The 19329-nt window shown below is 35.1% G+C and overlaps 2 protein-coding genes and 1 pseudogene across 2 annotated transcripts; all 3 read left to right on the top strand.

Annotated features, from left to right (window-relative positions):
• The first annotated feature begins 683 nt into the window (after positions 1-683).
• LOC147390748 (berberine bridge enzyme-like D-2) lies at positions 684-2457 on the top strand. The gene has a single exon (XM_086459490.1). The coding sequence runs from the start codon at positions 740-742 to the stop codon at positions 2363-2365; it is 1626 nt and encodes a 541-aa protein (XP_086315616.1). The 5' UTR covers positions 684-739; the 3' UTR covers positions 2366-2457.
• A 3503-nt stretch (positions 2458-5960) lies between these two features.
• LOC147390747 (berberine bridge enzyme-like D-2 pseudogene) lies at positions 5961-7799 on the top strand (annotated as a pseudogene).
• A 4339-nt stretch (positions 7800-12138) lies between these two features.
• Positions 12139-17086, top strand: LOC147390746 (large ribosomal subunit protein uL6z/uL6y-like). The gene is made up of 3 exons (XM_086459543.1): positions 12139-12609; positions 16585-16707; positions 16796-17086. The coding sequence occupies exons 1-3, from the start codon at positions 12235-12237 to the stop codon at positions 16880-16882; spliced, it is 585 nt and encodes a 194-aa protein (XP_086315669.1). The 5' UTR covers positions 12139-12234; the 3' UTR covers positions 16883-17086.
• Positions 17087-19329: the final 2243 nt, after the last annotated feature.

Here is a 19329-nt window from a genome sequence, read left to right as displayed (position 1 = left end):
CATGCATGCTTTTGTTGTATTAATTGTGTTTGTATCATGGTTACACTCCTTAACCCCTTTGTCCCATGCGCATTTAACCCAACTATCTTTCAACCTACCGAGAAAAAATCAGTTTGATAAATGATTTCTAGCCTGGTTTGAATTAGAGTCGCGATCCAGAGGTGTCCTGTTCTTATAGCAACCTATGGTGTCTATGTGGCACATGTCGGTTGGAGATAAAACACACCGGGCTGGGGACCACATAAAAAATGGCTTGGTTAGGAGTTCGATTTGTTTTAAACTCCTAATAAAACATGCCACGTAGACACTGATCCTATTCGGAACATGACACCTTACCTGATCCCGATTCTTTGAACTAATGGTTTTGAGCATTTTTATAGCTCATTTATGCTCATTTCGAAATGCCCCTTTTCCGATACTCGAAAGAATCTAACAACTAGAAATCACAAATAGCACAATTTTGATGTATAAGTCCACTAAAATGAGGGCAAATGTTCATAGGACCAGTGGATATCCATTTCACATCTCAATTGGAGCTATTTATCTAATTAGTAATTAATAATTTAGTCCCATCTATCCATTATTCCAAACTTCCAAAATGAAAAGAACACAAGGCCGGCCATATTCCTACACACCACATCGTTATCTCCATCATTTTGTCCTTAACACCAACAAATTATTCTCAGTCCTTTCTTATAAAATCTGATTCTTCTTCTCTTCTAATAATTCAAACATAGCCATGGTGATGTCTCTGAAAAACCCATTATCTCTATTCATCTTAATATCCTTAGTTGTTCCATCTCTTTGTAAACCCACAAACCTTATCAAGTCTTGTTTAACTCTTAACCATGTTAGAAACTTTACCATTTTCTCTAACTCGAAAGACTCATCTACATATTACAAGCTCCTTAATTTCTCAATACAAAATCTCCGATTCACTGAACCCACGTTTTCCAAGCCAATAGTAATTGTTCTACCCGAGACTAAAGAACAGCTAGTGAATACAGTCTTGTGTTCTAGGCAAGCTTCGTTGGTACTTAGAATAAGGTGTGGGGGACATAGTTATGAAGGCTTATCATCCGTTGCTACTGATGGAACTCAATTTATGATCATTGACATGATGAATCTGAATGGAGTTTCTATAGATTTGAAATCTGAAATGGCGTGGGTCGAAGGTGGTGCGACACTTGGCGAGACGTACTATGCGATTGCTGAGTCAAGCGAGTCGCTTGGATTCTCGGCTGGATCATGTCCGACGGTCGGTAGTGGTGGACATATTGCTGGGGGTGGGTTTGGGTTGTTGTCAAGGAAATATGGTCTCGCCGCTGATAATGTGGTTGATGCACTTCTCATTGATGTGGACGGACGGTTACTAGACCGTGAAACAATGGGGGAAGATGTGTTTTGGGCTATTCGAGGTGGTGGTGGGGGCATTTGGGGGATTGTTTATGCTTGGAAAATTAAATTGTTGCATGTGCCCCAAGTAGTTACTAGTTTCATAGTCTCTAGACCCGGAACAGAACATTTGGTTGCCAAATTGGTTCATAAATGGCAACTTGTTGGACCGAAATTGGCCGATGAATTCTACTTAGCAGCATTTGTTGGTGCTGGTTTGCCCGAAGCTGAGACAATAGGTATCTCAGCTACATTTAAAGGATTCTTCCTTGGTCCAAAAACCGGAGTCATATCCACATTAAACCAAGTCTTTCCTGAATTGGGAATTGTTGAAGATGATTGCAAGGAATCGAGTTGGATTGAGTCGGTTTTATACTTTGCTGGTTTGGAAAAACAAAGTACGATATCAGATTTGAAAGATCGATACTTGCACAACAAAGGGTATTTCAAAGCAAAATCAGATTACGTAAAAGTTCCCTTATCTATGAGGGGAATAAGGTCTGCTTTGAAAATACTTGAAGAGGAAAACAAAGGGTATGTTATTTTAGACCCATATGGTGGGATGATGAGTAGGATAAGTTCTGATTCTCTTCCTTTTCCTCATAGAGAAGGAAACCTGTTTACCATTCAGTACATGGTTGAATGGAAGGAAGAATCTAACAATAAGAGTAGTGAGTTTATAGATTGGATAAGAAGGTTTTATAATTCTATGACAGATTTTGTTTCAAGAAGTCCGAGGGCAGCTTATGTTAACTATTTGGATCTTGATCTTGGAGTAATGAGCTTGTTGAATAGTCGTACTAAGCCGACTGACGCTGTTGAGATAGCGAGGGCTTGGGGTGAAAAGTATTTCTTGAAGAACTATGATCGATTGGTTCGAGCCAAGACGCTTATTGATCCAAAGAATGTGTTCAACAACCAACAAGGTATTCCTCCCATGTCAATAGATTCATTAAAATCAGAAATTTGAGTGAGAGGGAGAAGGAGAGGTACATGCATTTGTAATTATAGAAAGGGCATTGAAGATATACAATTGTACCCAAACAATGAATCTTGTAGTCATACGGCTATCGAATCTATATATATATATATATATATATATATATAAATTAACAAACATAACGTGTACCACGCACCATGAAACTTTAATGTTTGTGCCATTAAAGTGAAAAAAAAAGGCAATCAAATAAAGGGAGAACAAAAGTCCCTCCCTCAATTGAAAAATGAAATGAACCCTCCTTCCTTTAAAAGGTTATATCGTATGAGTGATAAGGGGTTGAGGTAGACCCCCACCACAAAAACAAGGAACAACATTTATGGCCTTACATAGGAGTGACCACTCAGCATCCTCTCTTACAAAACAAAGCAGTTCATACGAAATTTACAATGTTAGAGAGCAAAACCACAGATTGAAGTATAAAATAAATAAGATCACAGAAAACAATCACACAAGATATATGTGGTTCGGTCAGAATTGACCTTCGTCCACGGGCAAAAGCGATAATTTCACTATATTAACCAATCGAAGAACAAAGTTACAATCTTATTTTGCCTCTTATATCTCTCCAACTATGCGGCTACTCTCTCTTTTCATATGACTCCTAGTCGTAAAATTGACAAAGACCTCTAATAGAAAACCTTCTATTATATTTTGGCCTGGGGGCGTTGCCCTCACACCCCTAGCATAGGGCACTGCACCCCCGCGAGCTCGACCACCCGTGTCTATCCGTAACATAGTCCTAAGTCACCAATCAGGAATAGAAGACATAACTCAACATTACACAACATTTGTACTTCGCCTATATCCATAAGGAGGGAAGGAAGATATAATCTACAGCTTTATTATCATCTTTGATCTGAAGCCCTAGAGTCCGATATAACTCTATATGAATCAATGAACTCTTTTGGAAGAAGGGTACTTCAATACCCCATGACTGGAAAAACTGTCTGTTGTGATTCGAGTCTTCGAAATTAAACCTACAATTGCTGGCTTTGGATCTTACATCTCTTGAGATCAAGCAATGTAAGATCCAAAACCAAGCGATCTCATCATCCCTTTGGAGAGGATTTGTAGATGAAAAATGTGTATAGTTCCTTACAATTAGGTTCCTATGAATTGAGTACAACTTATTTTACAATTAGATTCTAAAATAATACAAAACAAAACTGTTTATTGACAACTAAAAAAGAGTGAAAAGTCCCTATGATCCTAGCTACCAGCTAACATATCACAAATATAGCCTTTCATACAAAAATCAAAGCAAACAAAAAGAGAGAGCTACGTTTAACATTAACAAAAACAAGCAATAGACGTTCAAATTACAATTAATTATCGTTGATCCATGAAAAACTTGTAAATTTCTTTAAACAACAAGAAGAACCAAACAACAAGCATCTTCATACCAAAGTCCAAGCATCTCCATAACCTTCAAAGGTTATGTAACCACACCATTTATTTAATGTTCGGTACTTTTGCCTCCAGATTTGGTGAAAATTAAAGATATCCTGTGTTTTTCAAATTGATGAGATGCCCTTTTTTGTGTGCTTATCGTGGGTATATATCCCCACCCTTCAGGTGAGACTAATCCCATGGTCACACGCACCACCCCCTCAGAAAGTCTTACGTGCGATTGGTTGAGTCGAGAGTCAATCGGACCCTAAAGGGTGGTTCCAAGGAATTCATTGCTTCGTCGGGTTTCAAACACTTGACCTACTTTTGCTTAGTAAAAAAAAAACTCTTGCCTTTGCTTAAAAGTTATTGATATTTTTCCCAAAAAAATCAGTTGTATTTGACTTCTAAGGTATATATTTTTACCTTGGCCTTTGCCCAAAAGATTATTTCTCCTTCAACCATCAAACCTCAAGAATAAGATAGGGATGATGTAAGTTGTAAATTATAGGAATTAGGGATGAAAAATCAAGGGGTTTTAGCAAAGTGGTAGAAGATGAAGGATTGAAACCTACTTTACCTTCACTAGGTGATGAGGCTAGAGTACAGCAAGCCAGGGGCGGATTTATATGTATATATGTATATATGGGAAATGTCGGCACCCTACGCTTTACCCTATACTTTACCCTACGTGTTTTGTCCTACATGAATTAGAAGTTTTGGAATGGGCTGATTTTTAGTGAGGATGATCTCTACGGTTAGAAGATTCTCCTCACCAAAAATCAGCCCATTCCGAAATTTCTAGCCCCATGTTTACAAGTTGAAAAATCGTGGACCGTTCATTTTTTGTAAATCATTTTTGATGGGGTTAGAAGTTTTGGAATGGGCTGATTTTTGGTGAGGATGATCTCTATGATGGGAAGAAACATATGTAAAAACAATGTAACATTAATGAATTTTCAAAATATGGGTTAGAAGTTTCAGATTGAGTTGATTTTTTGAGAGGATAAACTCTATGATGGGAAGATCATTCGGAAAAAAATCAGTCCAATCTAAAACTTCTAACCTCATTAAAAGTGATTTAGAATGTGGACCGTCGATTTTTTGCCAATAATTTGTAAATCACTTTTGATGGATTTAGAAGTTTCAGATTGAGTTGATTTTTTGTGAGGTGATCTTCTCATCATAGTGACCATCCTCGTAAAAAATCAGCTCAATTCAAAACCTCAAACCCATATTTTGAAAAACCATTGTTTTTACATATGTCTCATGAACCACCCCATAAATATATATTTTCCCTTGATAATTTTATATATTTTGAGTTGAAATTTCTTTTGCTCATAGAAATATGAGATCCATTGATCACATATATCCATGTGAATTGAATGGCATTCCTAATTTACAAAAGTACCCTTGTTAGTTACAAAACTACCCTTATATGCTTGACGTGGCAAGCACTAAGTCTGTGAGCACTGTGAGAAAAAAAACGACTCATTTTGAGTTTCTGGCCCCCACAATTTAAAAAAAATAAAATTGTACTTTCCATTGATACTTTAATATAGTTGAACCGCACTCAAGCTTTTGTGTTATTAGAACCCCTCCGTTTGGTTGATATTTGGCACCTCACTCCACTGATGACATTGCCCTTTGACTTAAATCTTCTCTCATAGACTAATGATAAATGACTTAAATACATTTTTCTTCAATCTTTAAACAAAAATCCCATGAATTTGGCATGCATAAGATAAATTCAAGTGCATCGACTAAACTCATCAACGATGGTTAAAAAATAACAAGAACCATTGATTTTTTGCAAGTGTTATCCTTTTATGAATACTAGAAGGTGGCATGTGCAAACGCACATTTATCGAAAGAGTTTATTTGTAATTTAACTACTCTCATATTGAAGATCACAATATTATATAGATATTTTTGTAATTACGAAAATTAATCAATGTGATCTAGAGACGTGCCATTGGAATTTTCTAGGACAATGATGGTTGCGTAGTCTAAGACACCTAAATAGCTGGGGGTTTAGAGTCAAAATATGTGGTTAGGTGGCTCTGGGGTCAATGAAGGTTGGCTGTTAGTGCTTCCACACCTCCCCAATTTTGGTTTTGCCCCTTAATATAAGCTTCACCTTATCTCAATTGGAACTCACCGTATGATAACTACTGATTGGTTATAATTAAAACAAGGCTTTCCATGGTCCTTAACTCCACATTGATCCCTCCATTCTTTTGTCCTCACCACCAACAAATTATTCTCAATCCTCTCCAATAAAATATTATTCTTCTTCTCTTCTCCAATTCAAACAAAATCATGGTGAAGTCTCTGAAAAACCCATTATCTTTCTTCATCTTCATCTCCTTAGTTGTTCCATTTCTTGGTGAACCCACAGACCTTATAAAGTCCTGTTTAACTGTTAATCATGTAACAAACTTCACAATTTTTCCAATCTTGAAGAACGACGACTCGTCGACATATTACAAGCTCCTTAATTTCTCGATACAAAATCTCCGATTCACCGAACAGACATTTTTGAAGCCATTGGCTATTGTTCTACCAGAGACTAAAGAACAGATAGTAAGTACTGTCTTGTGTTCTAGGCAAGCATCATTAGTGCTTAGAATAAGGTCTGGGGGACATAGTTATGAGGGCTTATCATCTACTATTGGCACCAATGGAACTCAATTTGTGATCATAGACATGATGAATCTGAATAGAGTTTCTATAGATTTGGAATCTGAAATGGCATGGGTAGAAGGTGGTGCGACGCTTGGTGAGACGTACTATGCAATTGCTGAGTCAAGCGCATCACTCGGCTTCTCGGCCGGGTCATGCTCTACTATCGGTAGTGGTGGGCATTTTTCTGGTGGTGGGTTTGGGTTTTTGTCAAGGAAGTATGGTCTCGCTGCTGATAACGTGGTCGATGCGCTTCTCATTGATGCAGACGGACGGTTACTAGACCGCAAAGCAATGGGGGAAGACGTGTTTTGGGCTATTAGAGGTGGCGGTGGGGGTGTTTGGGGGATTGTTTACGCTTGGAAAATCCGATTGCTTCAAGTGCCACAAATTGTCACATGTTTCACAGTTTCTAGACCCGGAACAGAAAATTATGTCGCCGAATTGATTCACAAATGGCAAGTTGTTGGACCGAAATTGGACGACGAATTCTACTTATCAGCATCCATTGGTACTAGTTTATCCGAATCTGAAACAATAGTTATCTCAGCTTCGTTTAACGGATTTTACCTTGGTTCAAAAACTGGAGCCATGTCCACATTAAACATAGTCTTCCCAGAGTTGGGAATTGTTGAAGAAGACTACAAGGAAATGAGTTGGATCGAATCAATTTTATACTTCTCTGGTTTGAATTCGATATCAGATTTGCAAACTCGATACTTGAGCTATAAAGGGTATTTCAAGGCAAAATCAGATTTCGTAAAAACACCGATATCTGTAAGAGGAATAAAATCTGCCTTGAAAATACTTGAAGAAGAACAAAGAGGGTATGTTATTTTAGACCCTTATGGTGGAATGATGGGTAGGATAAGTTCTGATTCTATTCCTTTTCCTCATAGAGAAGGAAACCTGTTTATGATCCAATACATGGTTGCATGGAATGAAGAATCTAATGAGATGAGTACTGAGTTTATAGATTGGATAAGAAGGTTTTACAATTCTATGACGGATTTCGTTTCGAGAGATCCGAGGGCAGCATACGTTAACTACTTGGATCTTGATCTTGGAGTAATGAACTCGTTGAATGGCGGTACCACACATGGTGATGCTGTTGCGATTGCAAGGGTTTGGGGTGAGAAGTATTTCTTGAAGAACTACGATCGATTGGTTCGAGCCAAGACGCTTATAGATCCAAATAATGTGTTCAACAACCCACAAGGTATTCCACCCATGTCAATAAATTGAATGATCAAAAAAGATGAAAAATAAAAGTCAAGAGTTGTTATTTCAATTTAGTTTCCTAATGCATCAAGGTACAAATTGAATATGATTCTTATTTTCTTAATTATTAATTAATTTAAAATATAATATTTATTATGATTTAGACTTTATATATATAGTCCAGGTATATTTAAAAATACATATCTGTTTAAATGGCGGGAGTGGATCGTCTATGTTTCTTTTTTTCCTACAGTTTTCTACATTTCAGTTAGACGATTGAAAAAGTGTCATGTGATATAAAACCAAATCCCTTTCGTTGAAATATTGGAGTTCAATGACCATTCATTTTCAATCCATCTAATTAGACTTCCAAAAAAATTCAAATCTGATCCAAACATGAGCTGATGTGTTAGATTTTACTTTTCAGCATGACCTCTCCACCATTCGAAGAGATCCCTCCCTTAGATGGCTGCATAGTGCAGTTTTAGATCCACTAAATAGATGAAGATGAAGACTTTTCTTCTCACAAAAAAATCAATCTCGGATTTTACTGAATCTCAGGTCGACCAATCACATGAATTTACGTGTATTGAGGGAATCCCTTATTTACAAAGTTACCCTCATTCCGTTTCGTGTGATGGTCATCCTATGAAATCCAGGATTGGCTTCTCCCATAGCAAAAATATCTCATAGTCATCAGTCATAGGAAGTTACCCTCCAAAAATGTCAACTTTTGCGGGTTTTCTTCATGGATGCACGCTAGCCTTTTAATAAACCTTAATTCACGCACAATACTCTGGACTTTGAAGAGTATTACTAGGGAAAAGAGTTTCTTCTCTACTATTAAAAGGAAAATAATAATAATAATAAGAATAAAGAAAGAGATGGTCAATGATTTTAGGATAATATGCATCTAAACGAGTAGAAAAATAATAAATATTTAGATATGAAGATCGCGCATGAAAGTGTATTTTGATTTTTTTCATTTAAAAAAAGAAATGATGAATGCACATGGTTGAGTCACGACTGACGTGGCAAGGGCACAGAACAACACATCATTTTCTTGTATATCCCGATGAAAACGATCTATGATTTTGTGCCCTTGCCACATCAACCGCATATCCAACCGCGTGCATTCATCACGACTCTTTAAAAAAAAAAAACTAAAATTTTATGGTAAAATTGAGACTTCATACAATTTAAAATTAAATCTAATTGGTTTGGTTTCAACATTGAGAGAGAGAGAGAGAGAGGATTACCATTGATTAAGTTGGTGTTCTTGTCATTTCATTAGGAGAGATTATAAGTAATGACCGATTGAAGGTAGTATTTCTACGAATGGATTAATAGGATGGTTAACTTGAAAGAGAAGAGATGGAATGAGAGCAAAACTTTGAAAAAATGAGAGAAATTTAATTGAGAATGGGAAGAAATTTTGGTAAATTGAGAAAGAAATCGATTTTGAAAAGGAAAATATCCTCGATTAGGACTAAAAATATTAAATTTTGTGGGTTAAACTAAAATATATTTCAAAATCCACATAGGTTTTTTTTTTCTTTCTTCCTCTTGTGACGGGGCATCCACACCTATAGGCTCAACTAACATGAGTGATGCAACTAGCCTCTTAGAGCACCATATCTTCACCCAAATCCTCCCCGGAGTTCATGCAATGCCCCACAAGCAACACATATTAAGTAAGTCGTGATAACTCTTAGTGGGTGGGGAATGAGGGGGCTTGAATTCAAGACATCTCCCTTTTAGAAGGGAAGCCATGGCCACTACAACCAACACTCATTGATTCAAGGTGCACATAATTATTTGCTCTTAATTTAATTTATCACACTTAACTGTTAACAACAAATCAAAACTTAAAATTAAAGGGTTTTTTAACACAATTATTAGTTGGCTCCTGATTCCCTAAGGTCAGATTAACGAATGCTGTAATGGGATTGACAATGTATGCTCAAAACACGTAAAATATATGATACAAAAGAAGATCATGCATGCACGAATATATAGATTTTTTATTAAAAATATTAAAATTTCATATCCAATTCCAGATTAAATCCAATTTAGGATAAAATCTTATTGATTTCAAGTATTGAAATATTTTTTGGAAACCGAGAGGACCTTGTGTGTTGCAGTTTGACAATCATAATGATAGCCGAACGACATGTTAAATCTTAAAGAAAAAAAAATTATTATACAAAAAAGGAAGTCTACATAAATATTAGATTAAAGTAACATTCCCCCATCCCCCACCAAAAAAATGAAAAGAAAAGGAAAAGTGAAACCCTTTCCTTACCAACATTGTAAGATTTTGAGCCTAACTAAGAGTCATTTTGCTCAAATGGATTATCACATCAGAAAACTTACACCACAGTTTTCTAAGTTTTATCGAAAGACTTAGATGAAAAAATAAATAAATTCAAAAACAATTTCTTTTGAATTGGATTCAAGGTTTTGAAAATCGATAGCTACCGAACTTCCACATAACTCCCAAACTTAAAATTAAATTCAACGATAAAAATTAACTTTTTTTCTTTTTTGTTTTTTTTTCAAAATTCATAGAATTTCATCCTCTACAACCCTGAAGCACTAGATTATGTTTTGTTTTGTTCTATGCTAGAGGTGAGCCCAAGGACCATTAGTAAGGGGGAAATCCTTACTAACTTGGTAAGGCTAGAGGGACTCAAAAAAATAGGCAAAGTATGAAATTATTGAATTTAAGTGAGCCGATCCATTTGTAGCACCTTTCTCCTATAACTCCTTATAATGATTTTAGTTGGTTGAATGTCATTCATTTAAATTTGGGAGTTCAATGGCTATCCATTTCAAAACCTTTAATCTAAGAGAAAAAAGGGGATGGGAGGCAATGATGAAAAATGTTAATTATTTGAATATAGGTATTGAAAAGTCCTATCATAAATAATATGGACCGTTTAAACCCCACTTTATAAAATATTAATTTGAGAAAGAGTTGTGCTGAAGTGACCTCAAGATTGCATCTCATATTGCACTTTCCTGATGTGAAAGTGTGCATGAATCATAGATGTTTTATTAATTGTATCTTGATAAAATGCATCTATGATTCCTACACTTCCACCCCCATGTCAGGAAAGTGGAGATACAATCTTGCGTTCACCTTAGCATTATTTTTTGAGAAATACTTTTTGAAGCATTTTTACCGGAACAACCCTTGCACTATTTTATTTATTTATTTATTATTATTTTTTTATTTTTATAAATCGTTGCTTCTTTGAGAGGTACTTTTCAACTTTTGATGAGTTTGTTAGATACCCCAATTTTTTAAAATCGACAGCATGCCCCTTGACCTTGGTCATCTCTTATAAATTAAATGATGATCATCAGTCTGATTTTTGGTATGTAGGTAGACCAATGCAAGGTCTAAGATATTGAAGTATTTGCAATGTAATTTTAAGCTCAATTTGGATGTCTATCAATTGAAAACTTGAGAGCGGACGCAAATAAAATTATATTAAATTTACAAATATTAAGTTTAGGAAAAGACCTCTACACAACTACTATCAATAATGAGCCAGATTTTCTGACACACACACCCCTTGATGTGGCATGGGTTAGAACCATAGACTTTCCTCGGGATACATAATCATATATCCCCATAAATACGTGCAGTTGTGTACCCTCGAGAAAAAGAATCTATGGTTCTAGCACATACCATGTCAGGGAGCCTATGGGTGTGTGTGTGTGTCAAGAGGGGGTGTCAAAAAATCATTATTCATAAAAGTTTTATATTTTAAATCAAAATTAATTTAAAAATATATAATTAATATAAAATATTTATATATTATTATCCAGCCTCAAGTTTGGTTTCAATTAGGTTGCCCTACAGCTATGAACGGATCAGATTAGAAACGAAATCTGATAACTTTGGGGGTTGGATCTATGTTTTGGATTTAGAAAAGGATTTGATTTGTTGAGGTTTTGATCCGATATCTTATTGGATCAGATTCGGATTAACCATATTTTGATTTGATATGATACAGATTTCGTCTAATAATATGTTAAAAAAATAGAAATTATATTATATATTTATTGAAATATATGAAGTTTATTTAGATAATGTATACAAAATCGAGTCTGGCCCGATATTATCCAGAAATTGATTGTTAATGAATCGGATCTAGATCTTAATATTGAGATCCGATAAAAATCTTAACCGATCCAATATCTATCTGATCAATCACGGATCCGATCTGATCTACACTGGACACCGATCCATGGACAGCCCTAGGTTGCCCAAACCCTCAACTTGAAGTAAAGTCGGGTTAAATTATTCTAACCCAAGCTCAATTCATTTTTTAAACCTAAATAAATTGGGCTAGGCTGGCTGATTGATAAGGTTGAGCCCGGCCCAATTACAGCCCTCACTATTAGGGTTTTACCATATATAATGGATTAGTGTTTCGTTACTCATCTGTCTCTGCAAGCCGACTACCATTTCCTTCTATATTGAAGAAATTAGGGTTTAAGGTAGAGAAGCACAGAGGAGAGGAGTGAAAATGAAGACTATTCTTTCTTCAGAGACCATGGACATAGCAGATGAGGTGAAGATCAAGGTGAAGGCGAAGATAATCGAAGTGGAGGGACCAAGAGGAAAGCTTATCAGGAACTTCAAGCATCTCAACTTGGATTTCCAACTCATCAAGAACCCTGAAACTGGGAAGAAACAGCTTAAGGTTGATGCTTGGTTCGGATCCAGGAAGACATCGGCTGCCATCCGTACTGCCCTCAGCCATGTTGAGAATCTCATCACGGGTGTTACTAAGGGTTACCGTTACAAGATGAGATTCGTCTATGCTCACTTCCCAATCAATGCCAGCATCAACAACTCTAACAAGAGCATCGAGATCCGTAATTTTCTGGGCGAGAAGAAGGTATAAACAGACGGTAATTTTTTTTGTTTTGTTTTGTTTTCGTATGATACTAATTCCTGTTTCACAATGAGATTCTTTTTGTTGAATGAAATGCAATTTTGGGTCAGTGGCGTGTTTGGGTGTGTGTTTCTTTTTTTTTTTTAAATGTTTGATCTAAATTGAGTATGATATTGTGATCTATTATGTTATATCTGTTAGAGGACCCAAAAAATACGATAATTTCTTTGTTGTATGCTGTATTTGAATTTTAATCTCTGAACTAGGTAGTGGGTTGGGACATTAGGAGGATAATATCGTTTCATTGGATTATAGAACCATGATTTGTAGTAGAAACCAGGGGCGGAGACAGGTTTTTCTTGTAGTGGGGGGTGAACTATGGTTGCCCAATAAGGTTGAAGAACATGAAGATGAGTGGTTTTGAGGTGAAAATTCATGGGTTTTTTTTGTTAAGGTTGTAGAAAAGGGCATTTAGGTTATTTTTTATTAGTCTATGAGAGAAGAGCTAAGTCAAGGGGCAATGTTATCAGTGAGGGTGGGACAACTGTCAAATATTTACCAAATAGAAGGGTTCTAATAAATCCAAAAACTTGAGTGGGATGGGGGTAACTACCAAATGTTTGTGGGGGCAAACTCAAAATATATCAAATTCCCAAGGGAAGAATGTAATTTTTTTAGAAATCTGCCCCTGGTAGAAACCAATGTTTTAAAGCATTAGAGGCTTATGCCTTGAGACTAGCCTCAGGACGAGGCTCTCTTAAAATTCCTTGATGTTACAAAGGCTTATGTTTCAATGAAAGAAGTGTTGAAAAGATGCTTATTTTTCTCCTTTTGACCAACGTATGCGCCTTATGGGGATGTGTTGTATTTCCTCTCTTTTTGTAGTAACATTGTATAATAGTTTTTATAATTAAAAAATGTTTGTTATAACATTCAACTTACATACAATATCTGACTGGTCTTTTCTCGGTAGTTTGTGTTTCTTCATGTTGAATCTACACCTTTGATGTTCTAGTTTTAGAGTGATCATATCTTTTCTTAGTTAGGATATTACACAATGGTTTTTTGTTTGAGAGATTTAAACTACAAAAGGATTATGGTGCGGTAAAAGTTCATTTAGTTTTTATGAGTTTGGAATTTGGATTTATATGTTAAACTTTGGAATGTGAAATTGCGAATTCATGATTTTTCTTCTTTTTTAAATGGTTTTTTACTATTATTTCCTTTATTGGAGTTGTTGTTATTTATTTATTTGAATGTTTAATTATTTATCTACTTGTGAAATGCAAGGTTTAGGTTGTACACCTTGTGATGGGGACATCAGAGATCATGGGTTTATCCAATTTGGGCTATATTGTAGTTTTTAGGTTTTATTTTATTTAGTTATTGAACTTTGGCTATGGGCCTATTTTATGTTTTATTGACTCCTATTTGTTTTATAAGTTTATTATTAGGTTATTTTAGGAATTTAATTTAAGTCTATGTACTATTCACGTCACTTTTATTTAGAGCTTACTTTGAATGATCATAACTTATCAAATAAAGTAGAATTTTGTGTTGTTTAAAGGCTTTTTAGTTACTTATCTAACTTATCCAAGATTTTGCGATTCTGATGAGTTTTAAGGATGTTATGGAATAAAAAAAATTACAGAAAATTTTGTTTTCTCGTTTAAGTATTAATTCATCCAGCTTGGTAAATCGTTTGGGTGATTCCGAGGTAAATTTATCAATTTTTTTTTCTCTTTAATCTTCTCCTTGTCACCTAACTTCTTCTTCAATTCACCTTTTCTACATTTATTTACTTATTATTGTGAGAGATCAAGAAACCCATCAAATCTTTCCTAAACCATGAATACCTATATCATTAACCTCTTCCCCAAATTTGCTCTATATTCTATTACCTAACCCAATTTCATACCCCTAAACATAATTACAATACCCTATTGAAAATATTGTAATTGCAAAAATTTGCATTTTCGTTTCAACATATAGCCATTGGGATTGTGGAAACCTTTCACAATAGCCAATAGAACCTTCTGGGTCTAAAACCGTTTTTTGAAATTCTTTGTCCTCAACGTGAATCATTTCCTTAGCTCTATACCTTTATGGTAATCCTATCATAGCCCAAATCCTTGACTCAAATCCGAAATCAGGTTCTCTTTCCCCATTATTTCATCTTCTTCCCTTTATGTCTTGCATCACCTTGAGAGTTACACCTCAAGGCTTTGGCTAGTGAAATGCTTCTCCTCTCGCCTTAGCATTTAAAAACAACGTAGGATATATGTATTAGACACGATTAATGCACATGTGATGCATTTGGAAAGTTTGTTATATCATAGGAATTCAAAATCCACATTTGGTTTCTACGCATCCATCTTGATAATTTAAAACTGTCAAACATGTTATTTATAGTCTGATCACCGTTGGTGCTAGTGCTTAATTTTCATGTTCATGGTGTTGAGACTTGAGCCAAATGTTGATATTTTTAACTATCTTAATATCTTAACTTGTTGATGTGGGGTTTTCATGGTGATGTTTTGAGTGGTGATTTTTAGTGAGGTGATCTTATCATTGATTGTTTTTTGTGAGGATGATTGACATGGTGGGTAGATTATCCTCACCAAAAGTTAGCCCTCCACTCATCTTGACGTCTCCTATTAGACTTGTATTAAAAAAATGTTTAAATAGAACTATGATTGAATATAATATTACATACTCTCTGTGCAGTCCAATTATTTTTTATTTGCTTGTTGTGCAATTGTAATCTAATGACTTGGTTTGACCAAGGTTAAGGGATTACTATTCAAGTCATTTGTAATTAGACAAGAGTAGCTTTTGATCATTGAAGGGAACCCCTCTTTTGAGTTGAGAGTTGTGCTTTTGTTCCTCCGTTGAGGAACTTGAGTTGGGTGGGTGAGTTCATCTTTGTTCCTCTTCCCCATCCTTTGATTCTGTCAGTTAGAAGACACTTAAGTAGAAGTTGGGCCACGTGAGGAGTCTATGCTTTGACCTTTGTGGTTGAGAAGTCCTGTGGCACCATTGTTCACCCCCACCATTAGCATCAATAAAAATACCTACATCTTTGTGTTGTTTTCCTTTAATTTCCACCCCAATCTGAGCAAATTCTAATTGGGTTTTTTTGGGGTTATATCATAATTGTTTTCCAGTAGATAAGAATTTGCCTTGTTCCATGATCGAAAATCCACATGCAGTTGGTGTTGCTCTGTTGGAAAGGTTTAGCTATAAAATTTACCGAACAACACCATAACATGCACCTTGGAAATTTTATGCTTGTTAATAGTGGTTTATGCAGGACTCAAGCTATGTAAGCTGCTCTAGACATGCTTTTTTTTTCCTTGAATAATTGGATGTGTTTACAGCTTTTGCAAATTTGCAATTTGTTGTTTCCCAATATATATAGGGTTGATTCTAGGCATTCATTGGTTTTTAAAGTTTTGTTAGGGCTTGCCACTTTATTTATTGCTGTGGAATCTCTTTGCCATTGTTGAATACATCTCCAAAAATCACTATCAGTAGTTGTACTCCATTGAGATGGTTTGGGCATGTTCAATGAAGGCCGATTATGGCCTTAGTTAGAATAAATATTCAAGTCAAATGTCTTAAAAGACGAGAAAAGACCCAAAAGAACGTGGATGGAGCTAGTGAAAGCAAATATAGCTCACTTTCAATAGCTCTAGACAAATTGGAATGGGCGAACGAGTTCCGTTTAGCTGATCCCAAGGCCGTGTTGTACATCATTATATGTACAACACTTGCTGCATATGGCATATGGCACCAATTTCTTGCAACAAGCCTTGTTTGTGAAGTTGCCTAGGCTAGTAGGAAATCTTTAATTATCAAGCAGTCCAAGGATCAATATTGTAATTGCCAACCACTAAAAAGCATGAACACCCAGAAAATGTGTTTTTTCCATTGTTTCAAATCCTCAAGTCCATGCATTTGCTTTTGTTGAGTTAGGTGCGAAAGGTGGATATGCTTGACGGCGTTACCATTGTCCGGTCTGAGAAGGTCAAGGATGAACTTGTATTGGATGGAAATGATGTTGAACTTGTTTCCCGGTCTGCTGCCTTGATAAACCAGGTACCTTTTGTACTAGTCTCTTGTGCTCTGTCTTACATTTATTCATGAAGTAATTGATATTGACCGTTAACTGGTTTTGTTTGGACAGAAATGCCATGTTAAAAACAAGGATATAAGGAAGTTCCTTGATGGTATCTATGTCAGTGAGAAGGGGACCGTGACTACTGAAGAGTGAAAAGGTAAGGAGAAGTTGGCATAGTGATATTAGATTTTCAACAAAAGTTTCGTTTTTGAATGGTGGTTCATTTTGTTGGATTGCTTGTTTGGACACCCTTTAAGATTTTGTTTAGAATCCGAGTTGAATATGTCCATTCTTTTGGTATCAAAAGATGATTTAACGCTATAGTTGTTGCCGCAATTAAATGTTTATTGTGCTCAATTTATTGGCTCTACATGTTGGTATTTTCAATATTGGAAAGACCGATTTTTATTAATATAAAAGAGTAATGATTTTCTGACTCCCCTACGTGGCATACTCAAAATACACCCTGAACGTGGCATGTTCTATAAAGATCTTTACTCATTGGTATACACAGCTGCACATATTTATGGGGATGTGTAAATATGTGCAGCCATGTATACTAGCCATAAAATCCATGATTTTAGCACATGCCATGGCAGGAGAGTATTTTGAGTTTGACATGTGGGGGATACACAGCTGCACATATTTATGGGGATGTATAAATATGTGCAGTGTATCCTAGCCATAAAATCCATGATTCTAGCACATGCCATGTCAGGAGAGTATTTTGAGTTTGACATGTAGGGGAGTCAGTTATCACACCATCATTGAGGACTTCGAACTTTCCTGTAGAGAACAAGAGTTGAATATTTGTTATTATTTTTCGGATAATCTTGTCATGGGTGCAAGAACTTATTCTGATGCATGAATTTGTTTGCAATCTGCATGTGATAACAGCCATAGAAATAATTAATGACATTTTATATATATATATATGGGTGGCGTTCAGAGGCCCCTAAAGAGAGTCAAACATTATGCCAAACAATTTTCAATGTATGAGTTAGAGGTTTTAGAATGAGTTGATTTTTTGTAAGGAGAATATTTATGATGAGGAGATCATCCTCATAAAAAATCAGCACATTCCAAAACTTCTAACGTCATCAAAAGTGGTTTATAAAATCGGACGGTCCATGATTCTTTAATGTGTATACTACGGTTAGAAATTTTAGAATGAGCTGATTTTTTGATGAGGATGATCTCTTCACCACAGAGATTGTCCTCACAAAGCCGGGTTGGGTTAGAAATAATATTTTATACGTCAATAGAATGCATGGATTTAATCTGCTAATTTTAGAGAGCTACTATTGTATACAAAACAATTTTATACGGTTGGTGTGTCATTAGTAAAAATTTGTGTGGCAATAGCAACACTCTAATTTTATAAGTTCGCATAGCTTGGATGCCTATCAAATCCCAGATACGTTCCACTAAAAATTTAAAATTTAAATCTCATCTCGAGACAATGTTTCGATAGTAATTTTTTTCTTTTTCAAATAAAAATATTTAGAGATGGCCAATCAGAAACTTTCAAAGTTCAAAGTTTTGGAGACTTTCGTTTCAATTCGATCAAAATTTGGAATGCTCTGCCAAAACATTTTGAAGTAGAAAAAATTTAGAACACTACAACACCTTAAGAACCTTAAGAAACATCTTTACTAGGCTGAGAAAGTGTCACAAAATTTGGAAGACCAAAACTGCCTCTACATTTGCTTTTTATTTATTTTATTTTTATCGATGTAATTATTTTTGTTTTAAAATAAACAAAATTATAATCCCACGCTTCCTAGAACCCCATTAGTTAGTTTATGATTTTCTAAAATTATATAAGTACATTTTTATTGCGTGTTCTACAAAATTAACTTTGTTAATTTATTAAATAATAAAATATGATAATAACTTCTGTTATTTATTTAAAATTTATTAAATAATTTTTTAAATTAATTATGTAGATATCCCAATTTTTGTTATATATGGGCATTTGCATATGCCGCCTACTAGTCTCACAAAAATATCATATACTACCCTTTTAAAATAGAAAGACTCCATATTAATAAATTTTTTTTTTTATAGGAAAAATTACATAATGCACCGTATGGGAAGGGCTTTTTTCTATATCCTTCTTTATCCTTTTCTCACAGCTTTTAACATACCTGAGTTTTTTCAACTGTTTGATCCATTTTAATAATTTTTTATAGTGAATGAAAAGTAAAGAATATTTTACTCATAGGCCCTGCTTGTTTGTACCGTAGACAAACGCAAATAGAAAAGTTTATGTTTATTTGCGGGATGTGGGTGCTTGGATGCTAAACTTCTAGAGGGCCCCATCATTAAGCAACATAAAACTTAATTAAAATTATAACGAAACCTCCGTAAAATGTTGCAGAGAAAATACCTCCACAAAAATTTACGTTATGTTAAGTTTTCTCTCTCTCTCTAATTTCTTAAACCTCTCTCTCTCCGCTCTCTTTAGCTTTTCCCAACTTCTTAGAAATTACCCAACGTTGATATAATTATTATTTAAACAAAAAATCGTGAGATAGAATCTTACTTGGAACTAGTTTCTATTTATATTTTAAAATTGCAAAACAAAACAAAATAAA

The sequence above is a fragment of the Akebia trifoliata genome, chromosome 11, assembly GCF_017979445.1.
Source record: "Akebia trifoliata isolate Shusen 1 chromosome 11, ASM1797944v1, whole genome shotgun sequence".
NCBI classification, from domain to species: Eukaryota; Viridiplantae; Streptophyta; class Magnoliopsida; order Ranunculales; family Lardizabalaceae; genus Akebia; species Akebia trifoliata.
This window is presented reverse-complemented; position numbering and strand designations above follow the sequence as displayed.

Bases quoted from the DNA above. Each gene is read 5' to 3' on its own strand.
- LOC147390748 (XM_086459490.1), top strand. From the start codon at position 740: ATGGTGATGTCTCTGAAAAACCCATTATCTCTATTCATCTTAATATCC.
- LOC147390746 (XM_086459543.1), top strand. From the start codon at position 12,235: ATGAAGACTATTCTTTCTTCAGAGACCATGGACATAGCAGATGAGGTG. The intron at 12,610-16,584 runs GTATAAACAGAC...TTGTTGAGTTAG, and splicing joins ATTTTCTGGGCGAGAAGAAG to GTGCGAAAGGTGGATATGCT. The intron at 16,708-16,795 runs GTACCTTTTGTA...TTGTTTGGACAG, and splicing joins CTGCTGCCTTGATAAACCAG to AAATGCCATGTTAAAAACAA.